Source organism: Porites lutea, chromosome 7, assembly GCF_958299795.1.
Source record: "Porites lutea chromosome 7, jaPorLute2.1, whole genome shotgun sequence".
Lineage (NCBI taxonomy): Eukaryota > Metazoa > Cnidaria > Anthozoa > Scleractinia > Poritidae > Porites > Porites lutea.
The window spans coordinates 3,643,249-3,665,998 of record NC_133207.1 but is presented as its reverse complement, the minus strand read 5'-3'; the positions used below and the strand labels follow the sequence as shown (position 1 = coordinate 3,665,998).

General features: G+C 36.2%; 1 protein-coding gene across 1 annotated transcript; it reads right to left on the bottom strand.

The window, feature by feature from the left end:
* Positions 1 to 6,712: 6,712 nt before the first annotated feature.
* LOC140942724 (putative FERM domain-containing protein FRMD8P1) lies at positions 6,713 to 19,985 on the bottom strand. Its single transcript, XM_073391701.1, has 14 exons — positions 19,650 to 19,985; positions 17,163 to 17,340; positions 15,001 to 15,168; positions 14,505 to 14,606; positions 14,066 to 14,124; positions 13,922 to 13,960; positions 13,394 to 13,521; positions 12,546 to 12,734; positions 11,892 to 12,024; positions 10,934 to 11,095; positions 10,754 to 10,809; positions 9,928 to 9,944; positions 9,173 to 9,220; positions 6,713 to 9,061 (listed from the first exon to the last, which is right to left on the bottom strand). The coding sequence occupies exons 2-14, from the start codon at positions 17,335 to 17,337 to the stop codon at positions 8,979 to 8,981; spliced, it is 1,359 nt and encodes a 452-aa protein (XP_073247802.1). The 5' UTR covers positions 17,338 to 17,340; positions 19,650 to 19,985; the 3' UTR covers positions 6,713 to 8,978.
* Positions 19,986 to 22,750: the final 2,765 nt, after the last annotated feature.

Here is a 22,750-nt window from a genome sequence, read left to right as displayed (position 1 = left end):
GTCAAAAAATGGCCATTTGTCGAATTGTTTTTTGTTTAGGCAATATAGGCCAGGAAAATGTCTTTTATGATATTTTAGAACGATAAAACGCCTCTCTAGGCTATTAAAACAAGGAGTCCAAAAAGTCGAAAAATTGACATTTTTCCAAACGGGTTAACCCATGGTTTTGGTCCAAAAATAACCATTTGTCCGAGTTTTTTTTTAGGCAATATAGGCCAGCAAAATATCTCTTATGATATTGCAAAACGATAAAACGCCTTTCTAGGCTATAAAAACAAGAAGTCCAAAAAGTCGAAAAAATTGACATTTTTCCAAAGGGGTTAACCCATGGTTTTGGTCGAAAAATTGCCTTTTTTTAAAATTTTATTTTTTTAGGCAATATAGGCAAGGAAAATGTCTTTTATGATATTGTAGAACGATAAAACGCCTTTCTAGCCTATAAGAACAAGAAGTCCAAAAAGTCGAAAAATTGACATTTTTCCAAAGGGGTTAACCCATGGTTTTGGTCCAAAAATGGCTCTTTTTCCAACTTGTTTTTTTAGGCAATATAGGCCAGGAAAATGTATTTTATGATACTGTAGAACGATAAAACGCCTTTCTAGGTTATAGAAACAAGAGGTCCAAAAACTCGAAAATTGACATTTTTCCAAAGGGGTTAACCCATGGTTTTGGTACAAAAACGGCCATTTTTCCAACTTTCGTTATTAGGCAACATAGGCCAAGAAAATCTCTTTTGTGATATTCTAGAACGATAAAGCGCCTTTCTAGGCTATAAAACCAAGAAGTCCAAAAAGTCGAAAAATTGAAATTTTTCCAAAGAGGTTAACCCATGGTTTTGGTCCAAAAATGGCTATTTTTTTCAACTTTTTTTTTTAAGCAATATAGGCCAGGAAAATGTATTTTATGATATTCTAGAACGATAAAACGCCTTTCTAGGCTATAAAAACAAGAAGTCCAAAAACTCGAAAATTGACATTTTTCCAAATTGGTTAACCCATGGTTTTGGTCCAAAAATGGCCATTTTTCCAACTTTCGTTTTTAGGCAACATAGGCCAAGAAAATCTCTTTTGTGATATTCTAGAACGATCAAGCGCCTGTCTAGGCTATAAAAACAAAAAGCCCAAAACGTCGAAAAATTAACATTTTTCTAAAGGGGTTAACCCATGGTTTTTGTCTAAAAATGCCCATTTTTCCTACTTTTTTATTTTTAGGCAATATAACCCAGGAAAATGTCTTTTATGATATTCTACAACGATAAAACGCCTTTCTAGGCTATAAAAAAAACCAGTCCAAAAAGTCAAAAAATTGATATTTTTCGAAAGGGTTAAACCCATGATTTTGGTCCAAAAATGGCCATTTTTCCAACTTTTTCTTTTAGGCAAAATAGGCAAGGAAAATGTCTTTTATGATATTCTAGAACGATAAGACGCCTTTCTAGGCTATAAAAACAAGAAGTCCAAAAACACGAAGAATTGACATTTTTCCAAAGGGGTTAACCCATTGTTTTGGTCTAAAAATGCCCATTTTTCATACTTTTTTATTTTTAGGCAATATAAGGCAGGAAAATGTCTTTTATGATATTCTAGAACGATAAAACGCCTTTCTAGGCTATAAAAACAAGAAGTCCAAAAAGTCGAAAAATTGACATTTTTCTAAGGGGGTTAACTCATGGTTTTGGTCCAAAAATAGCCATTTGTCCAACTTTTTTTTTTTAAGGCAATACAGGCCAGGAAAATGTCTTTTATGATATTCTAGAACGATAAAACGCTTTTCTAGCCTATAAAAACAAGAAGTCCAAAAAATCGAAAAATTGACATTTTTCCAAAGGGGTAAACCCATGGGTTTGGTCCAAAAATGGCCATTTTTCCAACTTTTTCTTTTGGGCAAAATAGGCCAGAAAAATCTCTTTTATGATATTTTAGAACGATAAAACGCCTTTCTAGGCTATAAAAACAAGACGTCCAAAAAGTCGAAAAATTGACGTTTTTCCAAAGGGGTTAACTCATGGTTTTGGTCCAAAAATGGCCATTTTTCCAACTTTTTTTATTTTTAGGCAATATAGGCCAGAAAAATGTCTTTTATGATATTCTAGAACGATAAAACGCCTTTGTAGGCTATTAAAAAAAGAAGTCCTAAAACACGAAAAAATGACATTTTTCCAAAGGGGTTAAGCCATGGTTTTGGTCCAAAAATGGCTATTTTTCCAACTTTTTTTTTTTAGGCAATATAGGCCAGGAAAATGTCTTTTATGATATTCTAGAACGATAAAACTCATTTCTAGCCTATAAAAACAAGAAATCCAAAAACACGAAAAATTGAAATTTTTTTAAAGGGGTTAACCCATAATTTTGGTCCAAAAATCGCCATTTCTCCAACTTTTGGTTTTAGTCAATATAGGCCAGGAAAATGTCTTTTATGATATTCTAGAACGATAAAACGCCTTTCTAGGCTATAAGAACAAGAAGTCCAAAAACAAGAAAAATTGACATTTTTCCAAAGGGGTTAACCCATGGTTTCGGTCAAAAAATGGTCTTTTTTGGAACATTTTTTTTTTAGGCAATATAGGACAGGAAAATGTCTTTTATGATATTGTAGAACGATAAAACGCCTTTCTGGGCTATAAAAACAAGAAGTCCAAAAAGTCGAAAAATTGAAATTTTTCCAAAGGGGTTAACCCATGGTTTTGGTCCAAAAATGGCTATTTTTCCAACTTGTTTTTTTAGGCAATATAGGGCAGGAAAATGTATTTTATGATACTGTAGAACGATAAAACGCCTTTCTAGGTTATAGAAACAAGAGGTCCAAAAACTCGAAAATTGACATTTTTCCAAAGGGGTTAACCCATGGTTTTGGTACAAAAACGGCCATTTTTCCAACTTTCGTTATTAGGCATTATAGGCCAAGAAAATCTCTTTTGTGATATTCTAGAACGATAAAGCGCCTTTCTAGGCTATAAAAACAAAAAGTCCAAAACGTCGAAAAATTAACATTATTCTAAAGGGGTTAACCCATGGTTTTGGTCCAAAAATGGTCATTTTTCCAACGTTTTTATTTTTAAGCTATATAGGCCAGGAAAATGTCTTTTAGGATATTCTAGAACGATAAAACGATTTTCTAGGCTATAAAAACAAGAAGTCCAAAAAGTCGAAAAATTGACATTTTTATAAAGGGGTTAACTAAGGCTTTTGGTCCAAAAATGGTCATTTTTCCAACGTTTTTATTTTTAAGCTATATAGGCCAGGAAAATGTCTTTTAGGATATTCTAGAACGATAAAACGCCTTTCTAGGCTATAAAAACAAGAAGTCCAAAAAGTCGAAAAATTGACATTTTTTCAAAGGGGTTAACCCATGGTTTTGGTCAAAAAATGGCCATTTGTCGAATTGTTTTTTGTTTAGGCAATATAGGCCAGGAAAATGTCTTTTATGATATTTTAGAACGATAAAACGCCTCTCTAGGCTATTAAAACAAGGAGTCCAAAAAGTCGAAAAATTGACATTTTTCCAAACGGGTTAACCCATGGTTTTGGTCCAAAAATAACCATTTGTCCGAGTTTTTTTTTAGGCAATATAGGCCAGCAAAATATCTCTTATGATATTGCAAAACGATAAAACGCCTTTCTAGGCTATAAAAACAAGAAGTCCAAAAAGTCGAAAAAATTGACATTTTTCCAAAGGGGTTAACCCATGGTTTTGGTCCAAAAATGGCCATTTTTCTAACATTTTTTTTTTAGGCAATGTAGCCCAGGAAAATGTCTTTTATGACATTCTAGAACGATAAAACGCCTTTCTAGGCTATGAAAACAACAAGTCCAAAAAGTCGAAAAATTGACATTTCTTCAAAGAGGTTAACCCATGGTTTTGGTCAAAAAATGGCCATTTGTCGAATTGTTTTTTGTTTAGGCAATATAGGCCAGGAAAATGTCTTTTATGATATTCTAGAACGATAAAACGCCTTTCTAGGCTATAAAAACTAGAGGTCCAAAAAGTCAAAAAATTGACTCTTTTCCAAACGGGTTAACCCATGGTTTTTGTCCAAAAATGGCCATTTTTCCAACTTTTTTTTTTAGGCTACTTGAAAGCCTTGGAAAATGTCTTTTGTGATATTCTAGAACGATAAAACGCCTTTCTAGGCTATAAAAACAAGAAGTCCAAAAAGTCGAAAAACTTTCATTTTTTCAAAAGGGTTAACCCCTGTTTTTGGTCCAAAAATGGCCATTTTTCCAACATTTTTTTTTTTAGGCAATATAGGCCAGGCAAATGTCTTTTATGATATTTTAGAACGATAAAACTCCTTTCTAGGCTATAAAAACAAGAAGTCTACAAAGGCGAAAACTTGACATTTTTCCAAAGGGGTTAACCCAAAGTTTTGGTCCAAAAATGGCCATTTTTCCAAATTTTTTTTTTAGGCAATATAGGCCAGGAAAAAGTCTTTTATGATATTCTAGAACGATAAAACGCCTTTCTAGGCTATAAAAACAAGAAGTCCAAAAAGTCGAAAAATTGACTTTTTTCCAAAGGGGTTAACCCATGGTTTTGGTCCAAAAATGGCCATTTTTCCAACTTTTTTTTTCTTAGGCAATATAGGCCAGGAAAATGTCTTTTATGATATTCTAGAACGATAAAACGCCTTTCTAGGCTATAAAAACAAGAAGTCCAAAAAGTCGAAAAATTGACATTTTTCCAAAGAGGTTAACCCATGGTTTTGGTCCAAAAATGGCCATTTGTGCAGCTTTTTTTTTTTAGGCAATATAGCCCAGGAAAATGTCTTTTATGATATTCTAGAACGATAAAACGCCTTTCTAGGCTATAAAAACAAGAAGTTCAAAAAGTCGAAAAATTGACATTTTTTCAAAAGGGTTAACCCATGGTTTTGGTCCAAAAATGGCCATTTTTCCAATATATTTTTTTTTAGGGAATATTGGCCAGGAAAGTGTCTTTTATGATATTCTAGAACGATAAAACGCCTTTCTAGGCTATAAAAACAACAAGTCCAAAAAGTCGAAAAATTGACATTTTTCCAAAGGGATTAACCCATGGTTTTGGTCCAAAGATGGCCATTTTTCCAACTGTTTTTTAAAGGCAATATAGGCCAGGAAAATGTCTTTTCTAGGCTATAAAAAAAAGAAGTCCAAAAAGTCGAAAAATTGACATTTTTCCAAAGGGGTTAACCCATGGTTTTGGTCCAAAAATGGCCATTTTTCCAACGTTTTTTTTTTAGGCAATATAGGCCAGGAAAATGTCTTTTGTGATATTCTAGAACGATAAAACGCCTTTCTAGGCTATAAAAACAACAAGTCCAAAAAGTCGAAAAACTGACATTTTTCCAAAGGGGTTAACCCATGGTTTAGGTCTAAAAATGGCCATTTTTGTATCCTTTTTTTTTTTAGGCAAAATAGGCCAGGAAAATGTGTTGTACGATATTCTAGAACGAAAAAACGGCTTTCTTGGCTTTAAAAACTAGAAGATGAAAAAGTCTAAAAATTGAGATTTTTCCAAAGGGGTTTACCCATTGTTTTGGTTTAGAGATGGCCATTTTTCCATGTTTTTTTTTCCCGTAATATAGGCCAGGAAAATGTGTTTTACGATATTCTAGAACGAAAAAACGCCTTCCTAGGCAAAAAAACAAGAAGTTTAAAAAGTCGAAAATCTGAGATTTTTTCAAAGGGTTTAACCCATAGTTTTGATCTAAAAATGGCCATTTTTCCATCCTTTTTTAGGCAATATAGGCTAGGAAACTGTGTTTTGCGATATTCTAGAATGAACAAACGCCTTTCGAGGCTAATAAAACAAGACGTTCAAAAAATCGAAAAATTGAGATTTTTTCAAGGGGTTTCACCCATTTTTTTGGTGCAGAAATGGCCATTTTATCCACGTTTTTTTTAGCAATATAGGCCAGGAAAATGTCTTATAGGATATTCTAGAACGAAAAAACGCCTTTTTAGGGTATAAAAACAACATGTTCAAAAAGTGGAAAAATTGAGATTTTTCCAAAGGGTTAACCCATGGGTTTGGTCCAAAAATGGCTACAGGCCAGGAAAAGGTGTTTTACGATATTCTAGAACGAATAAAACGCCTTTTTAGGCTATAAAAGCAAGAAGTTGAAAAAGTCCAAAAATTGGGATTTTTCCAAAGGGGTTAACCCATGGTTTTGGTGAAAACTTAAGATAAATAAAGGGAAATAGATATGTGATTTTTCACACCTCTAAAAGGGCCGAAAACACCGTTTATAAAAAATTTGATTTTGGGGTGGCTTACTAGATTTTTCCAAAAAGGTTAAGCCAAGAATTTGGGTCAAAGTTAAAATTTTGTTTTGTAATGATTTTGTTTTTAAATAAAGTAAGCAAAGATGTTTGATGATGTTTTATACTGCTAAAAAGGCCCAGCGTTTATAAAACGTTTGATTTTGGGGTGGCCATATTGGATTCTTCTAAAGGGGTTAACCCATCATTTTGGGTCAAAATTAAGTTTCGTTGTATTGATTAATGGTATGAACATGAACCACAAAGAGCAATGGAATGGGACAAGAAATAAGCTCCTGTGGGATTTCTCAATACAGACAGATATTGAAATACAAAGTAGAAGGTCTGATAATAATAATGTTTCTAAATGTAAAAATGTTGGGTGGTTCCCATATTGGATTTTTCTGTGGGATTTGAAGCACTTTTTCAACACAGGTATTTTTCTATCTCTTATTGCCAGTTAAGTCCATCCATTTTGATTAAAAAGCTTTATTGGTACACATGGCTTTTGTCTACCATTTGTTCTTAATTCTTTTCAGGGCTATCTTATTTTAACCAAAACAAGTGAATAACAAGCAAGATTCATTACTTAAATAAACTATATTAATGACATATTTGTTCCTTTACTTTACTTTTGAAGTAAATAATCGGAGATTCTGAACTTAATTTAAAATAAGAAGGTAAATGAAGCGACCCACAGAAGCGAGTTAATAAACTGCTTAGTGAGTAATGGTTAAATAATGTACTTCACGGCTCTTGCGTGGAAGACTATCACTTACAGCTGTATTTGACCTTGCATTTTCTAGTGACAAGTAGTGAGAATGAGATAAATCCACAGAGAACTATAGACCGTTCTCTGTAGGAAACGAAATCAGCGATATTTAGCCATATCTTTGCCCGATGTAAGGGAATCCAAGCCAGTCTTGGATTCTGGATTCCACACTGCAAATTCAGGATTCCAGGTACTGGATTCCAGTCTTGAATTTGGATTCCAATAGTCAGTGGGATTTAATGTACTCTGGAATCCCTTACTTGGGGTGATATATCTGGTCCATATTGCGACAACTTGTTGAGCAACTTTTTTAATTTTGTACTCAAGAGGAAATATTAAGACGTAAAAAAATAATGATAAATAAAGCGCGAAATTTTTCTTCTTTTTTTTCTGTTAAATGAACGAGTTTTGCTTTGTGTTGTTTTATAGACTCTTTGGACCAATCCAAACTGCTCGGAGAAACAGTGCCAACAATAATTTCGAATTTGCCCACTGTTTTACTTGCACGTAAAGTTACTTGTAAAGTTCAAAACAAAGGAGTACTAGTCAACCTTTTTGTTGTTAAAGTATCAAAGTAACATTGAAATTGATACTTTTTCTTGTTTTTGACAATTTTTGGATTTCATCAGTAAAAAAGAGCGAGTAGGAACGACTAATGCCACAATGATTGGTTTGTGTAGTTACAATGCGAAATGAAATGAACGAAAATGAATAGGAAATGAACAACAGATTAACTCTGGCCACTACTGGGACTAGAGGGGTACTTGATATGCCAATACTGGTCATTATTGAGGGCTGAAGGGAACAAATCGTTAACACTGGCCACTATTGCAGGGTTGTCACCAAGACTTCAAGTTGCTGGGTAAATACAATAAGTAGGTGGGAAATCAAACGGCTAGGGATTTCTTTTGGTTCAATTTTTCTTCCATTTTCCAACGAAAGAAGCTGGGGACCACATTCATAATTTATCATTGGTTGGGGGAAATCCTCAGCCCCAGGCTCTTAATGACAGCCCTGCTATTGAGACTGAAAGACTATCTAATAATGATACCCAATCACTGACCAGTGTTGAGTCCTACCAGGCCATAGGTATGTAATACGCAAACATTTGCCAGTTTTGTAACTCAAAAGTATATGAAACATCACCATTGACCACTATTGAGACTAAAAGAGCACATAGTGCAACTGTATGCCAACACTGGCACTACATTGGTCAATGCTGTAGACAAACTGTCAACCCTGACCACTACTAGGAAGACTAAAAACTGTATACCAACACTGGCACTACATTGATCAACACTATAGACACACTGTCAACATTGAACACTAACAAGACTAAAAGGGCACATGGTACCACTGTATGTCAACACTGGCACTATATTGGTTGATGCTGTAGACACACTGACCACTATTAAAATCAATAGTACATGAAAAAACTGTATGCCAACACTGGCACAATATTTGTTGACACAGCTAAGACACACCTGTTCCACAATCGACAAAGCCAAGTAAAGGTAAAAGTAACTTGCACTGTGTAACAGTTGCAGACTGTAGACATGCAGACTTGACGGTAAAACAAAGTCAATAAGAACGATGAACGTCAACAATGTTGTGAACCTACCTGAAAACTATTTCTCACCCCAAATTTTGAGTCTTCTCATACCTGTCCATCTGCATGTCTGCAGTCTACAAGTCACACACCAGTGTTGCTGTGCTGTTCTTGCTACTCCGTTTTTTAGCATCTCACACTCTTCCTCTTTCTCTAAAATGCTATTATACAAGCCCTCTCTGGTTCTACCAAACAAAAGACCTCATAAAATATCAACAATAAAAAACTATTTTAAAAAAAATATCAACAGCAATTACTTCTTGAAGAACTATTTTACAACTTCTTTATATATACTGCCAAGGCATTGATTGCTAACAACAGTTTTTCTGAACAGACACGTGTAAGGTTGTGGACATTGTCATTGATCTGAGCCTTGCCTCTTCCTGAAGGGGTTGCTTAAGGTGAAGGATGCGTTGTTCCTCTTCTTTCGGCTCAAGGCTCCTATAAAAAAAAGTAACAATTACGAGTTTAATTTTTTAATCATCATCATCATCAATGATCAGTTATTAACAACCCAAGTAAGTCAAAAGCTAACTCAACTGAATCACAAACCTTCAAGAGTGGAAAGACTGAGGCGCTCCATTCTGCAACTCATTCCACCTGTTCAAGAAAGAAGTATTCCTTATCATTCAGATGAACTTAGCCTAAAAGATTTGCATTGCATTAAATTTAAGTGTTGATAGTGTCAATAATATTTGTTTGTAATAAATGAAATTGTGACATGTAACTGTACTACAAATATGTCAATAAAAACAAAGACAAATATTATTATGACAGCGAACTTCGTGTAGGAGAATAAGCCTTGATAAGGGGGCCATGATTGGATTGGTAGCTCACACAAAATAATTGCACAATTATCATTACATTTAGTTCAGGGTGCAAAGAAAGTCAGTTTTACAGCTTCCCATTTGGGCAAACTGCAGTTAGCATGTACTAGCCCAAAAGTCATTTTAACTAGAGCCTGATGATGAGCAGGGTTAATACAAATGTAACAGTTCTTTTGTGATTATAACTCCTTACAAAATTTCACTTGCCCCACCCGTCTGGCAAGTTAAGAACAGAATTCACTGGTCTAATATTAAAATCCACCAGCCCGGCTATCGGACACCACTTTCTTTGCACACTGTAGTTACAGTTCAATTTCAACCTTAGTTCAAATTTTCTTTTCCTTTGTAAACTATTATCATACATTATATTTAACACGACCAAAAACAATGAAAAAGAAAATTTTAATTAAGGATCAGGAGAAAAGCCAATTTATATTCATAGACCACACAGTATACATGTACAGCAAAACTGACACTCACCTTGTCTGCGACCATCCCTGTTTCCATAAAACAACAAGAAAAGAAGAGAAAAGAAAATTGATTGTAAGTGATGACCAGCACGGGCAAACAAAAGATTAGTTACAAGGGAAACCTCAGATAAAACAATATAAAGTATTAAACACTCTGGATTTTGAAATACATTTAGCTGACTTCAACATCAAGGCTATGTATCATGACAGTAACTAATTATGTAAACCCATTACCCCTCAACCAACAAAACCTACAATATAATTCTCTAGACTGATATCCATACATTTCTTAAAGAAGTAGTTGAGAGAAAATAATGTAGTGAAAGATCAAACCATTTTTAATTTCTTTGGTGATGATTTCATTAATTCTCAAAACCTTTCTTTTGATTATGTATTGATATTGTTTTAAGAGGAAATGCAACCTTCCATGGGAAAATGTATACTAAGGGAATTCTGTTTTCAAATAGCTTCCCAGTGTTTTGTCAGCTGTTGGAATGGCTTAGTCACACGTTCGCTAGAAACATCGGCTCGTTCAAACGGCTTTGTCACCCATTCGTTAGAAACATCGACCCGTTGGAATGACTTGGTCACTTGTTTGTTAGAAACATCAACCCATTCAAACAACTTGATCACCCGTTCGTTGAAGACATCACGTCGTTTGAACGACTTGGTCAGCCATTCCTTGAAGACAACAGGCCATATTATAGCAACCCTTCAAAAGACCTAAAGCATTACTTTTCTCTCAAATGACATGGATCAGATGAGTAACGCTATCGTTCAACATCAATTTAATTGATGTTGGCCATTCTTAGGACATAAAGGACTGGTTTACTTACCCTGCTGGGTCATCACAAAAAACACATGACTGAACCATGGCATCCATCATTTCAGCCTAGAAATTAAAAAAAAATGCAACAATGAAGTAAACTTAAAATCCATTGTAAAGTATGTAGCGTTCTTCTTCTTAAAATATACCCATGTTCTTCAAATTTCAAACTGAAGAGAGCTAGGCTCACCTGTTTTGAAAAGACCTGCAGGCGTTGTACCTCTAATGACTGACCATTATTGCCTGGTATGTCAAACTCTAACCAGAAAGTATCCAAACAGCCGGGCTCCATAGCTGGGGCAGGAGTGTAGTCCCATGACAGCTCATCAAATGCCAGGCTCAAAAGAATGTCCTTTAAGGCAACAATAGAATAAAAGAAAATAACATAAATAAATAAATGGCACAACTTGGGAACTAAGTCAAGGGCTGCCGACAATTTTTTAAAGAAGTAGCCAAAAAATGAGTAGTGCCATTCATGGGTATCACCCTAGTAATCCCCCCCAAAAAATGAGTCTTAGAAAAACATAAAAAATTCTGCTTTTGTTAAAATTAATTTAGTATAATAATAATAATTACTTTACTAAACTTTGACAAAAGCAGAATGTGTTAGGAAAAGTTTACAATTTAATACCGCATTATCACAGGGCACAAACATGTACAGGTGTAAGTTCTCCCCAAGCTTACTATCACGATAAAAAAAAATTAAATAAATATGCATAAAAATTAATGCATTTGGTTTGTCTCATGTGAAGCAGGGTTGTCAGAAAGGTTTGAAGTAGATGGCTGAGTTGTCAAAGTAAGTCCAGGGATATTTTATTTTAAAAATGCCATCCATAAAGAAATGCCAAGCAGAGTAGCCGGCAAATACTAACCAAGTATGCAGTGATTTTGGCCAGGGCTACTTTTGACAACCCTGTGTGAAGGTTGGCAGCTGAATAAATAATGGCGGTCCACAACTGTTATTCCAGGCTGAGCAAGGCAAGAAGAATGGCTGAACTTAGCCAAATACAATTAGCTGTTTCGTATTGACTCAGCACTGTACTTCACATGAACTTAATTCATTGAATTTGACTCAGCTCATGTGAGGTATGGTATTGGAACTGGGCCTTAGATTATCAAAGAAATAATGTATCAGAGTCACCACATACATTTTTGTTGTCATCGATTACATGAAGACGTTCCCTGTTAATGGCAACTCTTACTGGCAAATCTGAACTTCCCCAAATGTTAGAGAACAGAGAAGTAGAAGGACGTTCAATCTGACCTCGGAAAAAGACGCTCCTGTTGAAACAAAAAATAAGTTAAGCAATGAGAAAAGAAGGAGATCTGCAAAAATAATTGTCATCCAGGAAACCCTTAATAGCCCCCAGGGAGACATTGGATGTTGATCACTCTTAGCACTAAACAGGCTGCAACATCTGCGATTTTGTTACCTCTGTGTCCTGCATCCCTCACGCATATGCATCCCGTGGGACGCAAAAATCAGTTGATCGAACTGAAGATGTTTTTGTGGAATATCCTGTTTGTGTGATTTCTGTGGCCGTTCTGTGACTGTTGTTTTATGGTGCATATTCCTTTTAGTCTTTGTTGTGCTTGACAATTAAGGAGTATATTTTTATTTCACTAAACTGTAATACAGAGTTTTGGAGTTTGTCTTTAGATTAACTGTGTGGTTACATAAAGACCCAGGGACTCGTGTTTTTGAATTGGGACTCAATGGGTCTAGACTGAAACTCATGATTTTTCACAAGATGAGTCCCAGGACTCACCATAACTATTTGTATAAAATCACTGCAACATACCCATAGAATGGAAAATCCCAGCAGTATGCCAGAAACATTTTGTAGCAAGCTTTAACATCCGATGCTTTCTCAGAAACATCTGTGTACTGCTGCAAAAGCTTGTTTTCCAGAGACAATCGAGGGTATTTACCACGGATAGACCAGCTTGATTTGCAAAGCCATCCTGGTAGATAATCTGTTAACTTGTTTCTAAAATGGAAAAGTTATGTTTAAGTGATCATTACACAGAAGTTGAGCCAACTTTGTTCATCAGAACTCATTGCACACTTTGAAAGTTAATGTCAGCAAAGAATTATTACTGAACAAAAGTACAGCTGCATGTCTCCTAAGCAGTATAATTCAAAGTGACTTCAGGCTCAAAGTAAATGACAAGAGAGTATTTCTGTGTAGACACTTCACCCTCCTTCTTCATGGACTTCACAGTCATCAAAGTATTAAGAAAACAGTGAACTAAATTAAACATTAACATTTGCGTTGCTTTGTGGAGGTGGGTGCCTGGCATGTCCAGGGGCTTCCACTTTAATTTGGCAAAGCCAGCTTATAGATTGAGTTATGCCCCCATGGCTGGTAAACCTGCCCCTTTCCAGTCATGAGTTACCACGCCAGTCGAACCAGACACCTGTCACAATGACTTATCACTGGAAAAAAAGGGAGGGGGGGAGGATGGGGCTAAAAGAATGATCCAAAGGCTAAACGAAGAGAGAGGCTGCCAAGAAACCCTGTAGTAGGCACACCAAGTCATGATGCAAACAAAGCTGACAGCGCTTTAGCCGCTACACTGACCACTGACCGACAACAAGTGACCGTGCTCCTTGTTGCTTATGGCGTTAAATTTCATTTAGACTTACTTGAAAACACCAGGAGTGTGTTCTTTAGGATCAAATGGTCCATTTTCAATATAGGCAAGAATTCCTCCGAGAATAAGAGCATCCTCCTCAGTTATTGGGTAATTGCCACTCAGGATGTTATATTTGGCCTATAAGGCAAACACAAAACACAAAAAATGTTGAACAACTTGAGAAATAACAGAAACGTCATTGAATATTGACAGGGATCTAGAAATAATTCATTATTACTTCATGATAGCATTTTAGCACTGAAAGAACCCATTTTGCTTAAATCCAGTACTTCTAGTACCAACTTGCAACAATAAATGTTAGTAAAAGTCATGCAGGCTTCTAGTTTCGGCAGATGAAGCAATTTGAGAAGGACTATTCCCAAACTGTTCAAAATATTACATTACCAGGAACACAAGGGACTATGAAGCAGCTTTAGTAACTATTCCATTCCTTGCTTGAAATTTATTATATATTAAACCCATCAATTTAAGGATAAGATTTTGTTCTACACAATTTCTATGGTGGTAGGTTACTCACCTCTTCAAAGAGCCTCTTGATAATTCTATCATCCTTTATCTGTGTAAAAATAGAAACAGAATGTCAAAAAATAGGTTAACATTTTAAAGTACTTTAAAATTCCACACAGTTCACTATGATAAAAATAAAATAATTGTTACTTACTCTCTTTTCCTCTGAAAGTGGGAAAAATGAATTTCTCTGATAGCATAGAATTGGTTCATCTGCACGATTAACAAAAACAAAAATAACAATAATATATTAAATATTTCTCTTGGCACTTGATGTTGTGTTTTGGAATCAATTCTCATCCTTAAGGGTGGATTGAAATTAAGGGATAAATTAGATTTACCAGTTTAATAGTGTATCATATCCAGTATATTGAGGATTTTTTAAAGAGGGGGAAATTAATATTGTACATCAGTTTAATTTGCTTCCTTGCCTCAATGGCATACCATTAAATAAATATTTATCTAAGTGAACTGTCAAAAATATTTACATTAGTCATCACTGAAAAAACAAAAAAAAAAGATTTTTATGACAACAAAATATAGTGTAATCCTTATGATAAATGTACAACTTGGACATTTTAAAGGTAGTTTACCTTTTTCAGCAACTTCATCAGTAACAACGGTAAACTTTTTCAGTAATTCTGCCCATACTTTCCGTAATCTGAATGGGCGGTGGTGATCTTTTAACTGTAGCTCTAAAAAAGGGGAAAGAGATAATACTTATAATAAAAACCACTGACATTGAACAGTATGTAAAAGAAGTCAGTACGAGAACTGAGTGCAATATATAACACAGATTGACATTAATTACATCTCTGAAATGGGAAAATACGGTGCAAAGTTGGCAATTTTTTTCATGTACATGTATTTATAAGAAACGTAAATGAGGAAAAGTAAATGTGCTCTGAAAGCTACAAAGGTAACAGATTGCTCTGCAGCCGCAACTTTTCAAGTATGCATGCATGCGCTCAAAGAAACTGCATTAACAGAGTGGAAAGTTCTTTACTTCAGAGGGGAACAGAGAGATGAAGACCTCAACTGAATTATAACATGAACTGTTTTTAGAAATATACAAGTTTCCCTACTTACGCAGCAGAGGAGAAATAAGCCAGACACAGAACACTTGTGAAGCGACAGGAGGAAGCGAGAGATTCTCTGCCATGATTGTGTTTATTGTTCCAGCTATGGTATTTCTTCCTTCTTCAAGATTAAGCAGACGACCTGACTTCTCCACTAAGAAAACGGCGACTGTCAATGCTACACAAAAAAAAAAACAGACATAGAAGTTCTACTACAATGATATACAACTACAAGTATTAACATTTACACCAGATCACGGCTGGAAATAATTCTTCTATAGTAGGACATATGGCCAACCAGTAAGGAGAAGATTTAAGTTGAACAAAGCACAAAGCTGTAATGTTGCTGTAATGTTGAATTTTAACACATGTACTTCCGTAAATACTATATAAGTCTTCACTTCAGAGGAATAGGCGAATCTTTGTTTACATTTTTGCTTCAGTAGCATATACCTTTCTCTCTCTCTTCAGTAGCATATACCTTTCACTCTGATCAAGCTATTAAAATAAACTCTCTGAATATTTAAAGAGCATAACAATTTCTGTTATCTGTGAAAATTTGACCCTCGGAATACGGAATATTTTCAGATAAATTATTTTGTCTTTGAAAAAGTCAAAACTTTACAAAGAATGTATGGGCTCATTGATGCTCTTGCCACCCAGCAACTTCGCAGAATTTGGTGGCTGCTATTTCCTTTGTTTCTGCTTGCAAAGAGCTGAAAATTGCACAAATTGCTCAAATAAACCAACTCTTTCAACTTTTGCATTTATTTTGTGCATACGGTGAGGCCCTCTAAGGGTTTGTATGCTAATGACCAAAAATATAACCAATGAAATCAGCAAAGATTCGCCTATAGTCTTTGGTGTTCAATTTGTGCAGGATTTCAGCAGATGGGAGCAAATTTCAACTACGATATTGGCTGGTCTCAGGGCTCGAAAAAAATTGGATTCAAGATTGTCCTTTGGTTGTCCAGGGCCACTTCTTGCTGGCTTAGTTCACCCTTTAAGTCCCAATATCAACATACAAATTCTCCTGACTGATCTCTATACATTTCCTATTAGAACTAGTTGGAAGAATTTGATAACAGATCAAGAATTTTTCTCTTTGTGATCATTTTATGAATTCGTCTAGACTTTGCTCTTGACAATCTCTGGAGATCATTAGGAGAAGATTGATGTTGTTCACTACTAGCACTACTGGAAGGAACTTTTCTTGAGCCCTGGATCTGCTGTCAATGTATCTTAAATTACAGGCAAGTCTTGCCTTGCAGACAGCTCGCTATAACTGAAACTAGTTGTGTAAAACTTATAAATGTTTCACCGTAAAACAAACTTCCATTATCACAGAGTCTCGCCATTACAGACACACAGATGCTTTTTTGGTCCCAAAAGTACAATTTCAGCGTTTGGCCGGCACCGAGCAGTATCTTTCAACATTCAGACAAAATGTCATACTTTACTGACTTTCATTTTCGTCTTCTTGTTTGGATTTATCTTTCTTCTAATGCAGGTCAATCAAGATTGTTGTTAAATGTCATTCCTTGAATACAAATGTTTTCTGGGAAAGTTGTTCTCCCACATGTAGTTCCCCTTATTACGTATGTGCCTGGAGTATTACTGAGGATGCCAGCAATCATGAAAGTTGACTGTTCATTCTATTCACTGCTACCCAAAATTGTACCCAAGGTACAAGTAACTCTAGCTGGTAACATGCAGCATTAGACAAACACTAGTCTTGGTAATATGATAAAATCATTCTAATATAAAAATCTTTCTTACATTTTGTCACCAGACTGACTAATTGTATTGTGAGTTGTGTTGGTGCTTAGGTCAGGAACAAAGGGATGAGTAATTACTATGGAATATAAATTATTACTGAGACTCAATTAAATAAGCTAAGGAAAAAAAATAATGGTATTGTGCCAGAGAAAACTCTGGCTTATAAGAGGTAACTGATTTTAAGGCCAACTTCATATTACAGTACATGTACCATCAAGCAATAATATTAACATCTATTGAGGTTTTAAGGAGTGAACAGAATTTGAATTAGGGAAGTCTGATGACACTAATAAGTTAACTACAATTTATTGATGTTAGTCCATAACACAACATTTTTAATTTACAAAGGAATTGTGCTGTGTTTCTCTAACATTCACCACAAGATAAACTTACGTTGAAAAGACAACGTTCTCATCGCATCTGATCGGTTTCCCCATGATATAGATTTCTTTATTCCAGGCCTTTTTGTGGCCGCCGTGTTTTCCTCTGAATGAAGTCGCCTATAATCTGGATGCCCTGGGATATCCCTACCTGCTGAGGAAAGCTCTAATGCCTCCGATGCCATCATGGTCTGAAGAAAAAAATGACAGTGACTCAATTTTCTGCTGAATGTAACACTAAAAGCATACGTTATAGAGGAAAATCTGTTCACAAAGACAGAAACCCAATATAATTAATTCAAGTACACAAAAAATGAGCTATATTTATAATCAGCTCTTTCTAGAAAGAGATTGTGTGTTACAAATTAAACCTTGCTTAGTTATTTAAAGGAAAGTTGTTATATTTTTGTCACCTAGATCAATATGGTTATTCCACCCCATGTAATTAACAAGAAACCATGTGTGGTTTACTCTTCACTTAGAAAAAGAATCTGTTACCAAATTAACTCAGTTACAACAAAATTCATGCTATATTCAATAATCTGTGTTTTACCTGTTTGTTTTAGGGCAAAGGGCACAAAATTTTGCCAGCAGTATTGTATTGTGAAAATACAGCCATGATTACTCTAATAATGAATGACACCAGCTTAAAACCAATAATGTGTAGTTCTAGAAAATCATATTCCCTCAGAGGGGGGCAGCGGGGAGGGGGGGAGGCATATTTTCTGGAACTATTCAATAGGCTATAATAAAGTGATCATTTACAATCCTACATTCAACTGTAAAGAATCTTGAAAATAATAATAATGATTCCAGTGACCTCTTTAAGACAGACGGTGAGGTAGACCTCATTCCTATACAGAGCATTGAGTCTTTCTTTTTTCACAAAGACTTCAAGGCTGACTTGACGTAATTAAATACTGAGTATGTCTGACCTCAAAAGTCTCTCACTCTCAAGGATTCAGAGCCCAATAACAAAAAAAAAACGTCTGTGAATGTGCATCACCTTCTTCAAGTCCTAAGGGTTTGAATAACTCCCTAGAGGACCAGTTGAGAAAGGCCTTTGAGTGATGACACCTTGAGGAAGTTGTTGTGTGTTACAATATAAAATAGATACTGTATCATGGATAACGTGACTAAACTCCTCTCTTGTGCTGAAAAATGGCGAATACAGATCTAAAAGCTGGAACCTGTTTACACAGCACTGTCAAGGTCCACATCAGTCCTTGGCTACCTACTATTGACGTTTCAATAAAGCATGTTTGTAAAAACTGTAAAAGTTGGTACATGTACCCTATGTGAAAGCTTTCATTCGAATGGTCACACCATAGGATTTCATCCACAGACTAAAACGTTGACTACATAACATTTCTCCACTTGTTTTCCTATGATAATTTGAGCTGTAGTTTTGACTCTATTTCACCTTATCATTAATATGTTTCTCTGGGCTTTGAAAATGGCAGTTGATAAGTATCAATTTGACATTATGACAAAAACTCTGCAAAACTACTAAAGACATAAATATAATGGAATAAGCCTTGACTTTGTCTTCAAAATAAAATTGGCACAAATACAAAAAATCAACATTAAAATTTTATTTTCAGAAAGATGATTAGAAAGAAAAACACTACTAATTTAGTCGGTCGAGAATTAATTATTCCTGACAAGGTTTTCAAGGAAGTATCAAATGCGCTAAAATAACAATCGCAGAATTTGCCTGAGATCGCAATGGGATAATGAGAGATTTTGCTCCGAAATTATTAAATGCTATAGGCTTACTATTCAATCTTTTCTCGATCTACGGCGACTAGCCAGCATACCTTTACAACGGTCTCCCGTTTTTCCTTGTTAGCGATCAACCATAAAATTTAACTGATGTCCTCGCCCCAACTATCTTACACGACAGCTACAACGTGTACATGCCTAAATTTAACCATAACTGAAACGGAACCTGTTCATTACGTGCACATGTAGCATAGAAATCCAAATATATAAAAGGGTTGATGTCGAATCAATATCGTTAACCATTAGCAAAGTGCTACAGAAGTTTGCACGCACACAATGTTTATATTGGAACTATAGATGATAGTAATGGTATACGTAGGTAAATCACTGAGCAAAATGCACTGGTTATTTCATTCAAACATGCAACCTTGTCCTTTCTTGAGCAATCGAATGAAGAAAGGACAAGAAACTTTGGATTTTTTAGCTTACGTAAGATAAGCTAAAGCATGTGAAAGTCTTTTTAAAAATTCTAATTTTATTTGCAAAGCGAAGAACGAGAGCGGTTTCACTCGCTTTCCATTCCTTCACTGTTTGTTTCTCTCTATGGATAGTCTAGTCATATCCTGAAATCCCGCTCAAAAGTATCGACGAAATTAAAGTCAACTTTATACCGAAATCATTTGATCGTCATGTCGTCTATCTTCGAATTCAAATTTTATGCCGTTCATTGCATTGAACAGATTGATTTCAAGTAAACACCACGAATAAAGCTCACCTTGAGAACGAATTCTTCAAGAGCAAATTGGCCAAAGAAGAAAGCAGTTTCTTCGTCAAAAACACACAAGTAGCACGATTAGGTGCTGGGTCTTAGCTCGACGACGATCTTTTAAATTGGCGAACTCTCCAGTCAGTCCAGTTGACCTAAAAGGTCATCAGCTCGTAGACTCTGACGAAAATCTCAGTTGTCACACCCTGCCGTATAAACTTATATCAACAAAGGCTGAGGAGGAAAGAGAAACGAGGATAGGAAGTTGTGGAGGATTAAAATAGGTCTTCTTCGACCGTTCTCACATCCAACTTTACCAGGAAAATCTGATATTTCTCTCGGGCTCCTCAACTATAAACCTATTTCCCAGAATGCTCCAAGTCTTTACTTCCCGTCAGTACCCCTGAGGGGAATCAGTTATGCCGGATGTTGCCGGATGTGTGTGAAGTTATTGTAGAAATGCGGGGTATTTTAAAATAAATTTCTCGAACTAACAGACATAATATTGGTCAAGAATTGCGAAACCAGGGAAGTTACCTCCCTGATATGTTGAACTAGGCGTATTAAAGGTCACAATCGTAACCAGGGATGATACAAAAAGCCGAGGCAATGCGTTTTTAAACTATTCAGTATATTATTATTCTTTGGTTAAATCAACAGAACCACATATTTAGGTTTGTGAGAAATCCATCTTCAAATTGTTTACGGAAAAAAATGACTCCCGTAATGGTTTCTGATGTTGATTTAGCTTTTAATGGTGCTTTGACATGGTTTTTAATTTCTTAACCGCGTATCGACCGTATCAAAATATTTTTGAGTGTGTGTGGAACTCTGTGAGATAAAAAAAGTGAAAAAGCAAAAATTAAATTCAAGTTAAAGCACTTCGTGTCTTGAATGATGGAAATGTTTGTTTGTTTTTTTTTCAAAAAAGAAGGGATACAGCAAACAGAGTCCTGATACCGTTACAAAGCAACCTTATCACGGTGCCATTTGATTTCACAACTTCTGACGTCACTCGTGTTGTGACGTCAAAACCATAAAGGAACTGTTCGATGACACAACGATATGATCTAATCTTAAGTCCTAGTCCGTGAGAAAATGCTCACCGTTATTCAATATCCTGTGTATTTCTCATAGATCCTTATACAACAAGGCGGGTTCAGCACAAGATATTTGATTTCATCTGAGTCTTATTTCCCGTGCGACTGATTAAAAAAACGGTAACGGACTTTGGCAAAGTGAGGTTGTTTAGAATTGCTTGTACATGTAAAAGAGTTTGGCTTCAGTATGCACGAAAGATTCCATTCTTGGCGAGAACGTAATTAATTAATTCGATTAACTTTAGATTTCATAACCTAATTTTCTTGACGTACATAGAAATAAGAAACTTCACTCTTGTTCAGATTGTTCACGCATCGCAATGTTTCTACGAGACTTACCGTAGTTTCAATTGTGATGAATTTAAAGCAGTTTTGTCCGGGGTTAAAGGGAAATAGGATCAGAAAACTCCTTTGGATAATTGTTCCCAAGCAGGGGATGCTTTTCGTAGTAGAATTCGAAATGTGGCCCTATGAGATGTAACCTTTGAGGAAACCTCCTCAAGCCAGTGCTTCTAGGCCCGGTTGAGATTCTGAGGGGGGGGGGGGGGGGGGGGGGGGGGAGAAAGGGAAGGCGCCGAACTTCACATGAGCCATAATTTAGGCCGAAACAAATTAATTTAGGTGGATGAATTGCTTCAGACGCCAATCTCTATTCCAGATAGCCTCCCTCGCTGGCGTTTTTAGGGGAGCTCGTACTTCGTCCCTCCCCACAAACAGGAGGGACGAAATACGAGCTCCACTAAAAATGCCTTCTAGGGAGGCTATATTCCAGCCCTTTAAATTTTAAATCCAAAAGTGAAAAATTATGCGCATTTCGGTGAAATACATTATAAAAGTTCGGCTCGTGTGAAGTTTGGCGTCTGAATTACCGTCGGTCAACAACCGTGATTCCCAGCTGAGCGTGAAGACCAAACAAACACGCCCACGGAGCCTGCGAGCAGGCTCACTTAATTCACAGCTTGTTGGGACGTTTCGCCAGGCGGGGACGTTTGCGCCTCAGCGACATACGTCTCTCTTGGCGAAACGTCCCCAGCGCGAGAAAAGAAGAGATAGGGGCTGTTTTCGCAGGCTAGCGTCACGGGAGCGGCATTACTGGTCCACAATCGGCCGTCACACCCTTCTATCTCGGACTGTATTAATTTTCCCTCATCATATTTTCAATAACCAAACTAAGGTTCCTGCGCTTAATTGGTGGCCGCACAATAGAGGAACAATGGGAGAACTCTAGTCGGGATGACCAAAAGGTGACGGTAGCTGCTTGAAAGAGGTGGTCACAATAGGAACGTTTAGTCGGGCGGGGACGTTTGCGCCTCAGCAACAGATGTCCCTCCTGGCGAAACCTCCCAAGTGGCGAGGGGCGTCACGGGAGCGGCATTGGCATCGGACTGTATTTTCCTTCATCATATTTTTGATAAAACCAACCTAGTTGTATCGGTGTATCGGGATGACCAAAAGATGGCGCCGCAGCCGATGGAGAAGTTGACTGCTTTGGAGCGGTTTAATATTAAACTCTTTTAGTTAAAATTATTTCAGGACTTTGATTACTAGCTAGGATGGCCGCTTAATAGTTGGCCACTTTATGGAGGTTCAAATGTCGGTTTTTTAAATTAATTAAGAGTTATTTTATTTTTTGGAAATTCCACCGAGGAGGCCACAGTTTTAGTTTGAAAGACTGAAATTTCCTTAGCAAACTTGTAAAATTACGTAGTGCGCAAAAAGGCAGTCAGTGCAAGTTATATATCTTACTAAGAAATGGAGAATTTTCTCCCTGGCTCCCTGATTTCTAATTATTTGCTCTCGATAATTCGATCTCACTACTTACCTCAAAAGTATACAAGTCGTTAGGGCTTACGCCTCAATGTCGTCTGATCTCTGGTTCAAAGAATGATCATTTTATAAGAAAAGAACCCTTTTGTTCCCTTGTTTATTTTTCTTTTTGTCTGAAGGGAAATTTGCTGAAGGCCGGGATGATCTCGAGGGGAGCGGCCAAAACAGGAACTAACAGAAATT

Coding starts and splice junctions, on each gene's coding strand:
- LOC140942724 (XM_073391701.1), bottom strand. CDS start 17,337: ATGATGGCATCGGAGGCATTAGAGCTTTCCTCAGCAGGTAGGGATATC. Junction 14,125..14,504: donor TGATGAAGTTGCTGAAAAAG/GTAAACTACCTT, acceptor TTAATCGTGCAG/ATGAACCAATTCTATGCTAT. Junction 12,735..13,393: donor CACACTCCTGGTGTTTTCAA/GTAAGTCTAAAT, acceptor TTTCCATTTTAG/AAACAAGTTAACAGATTATC.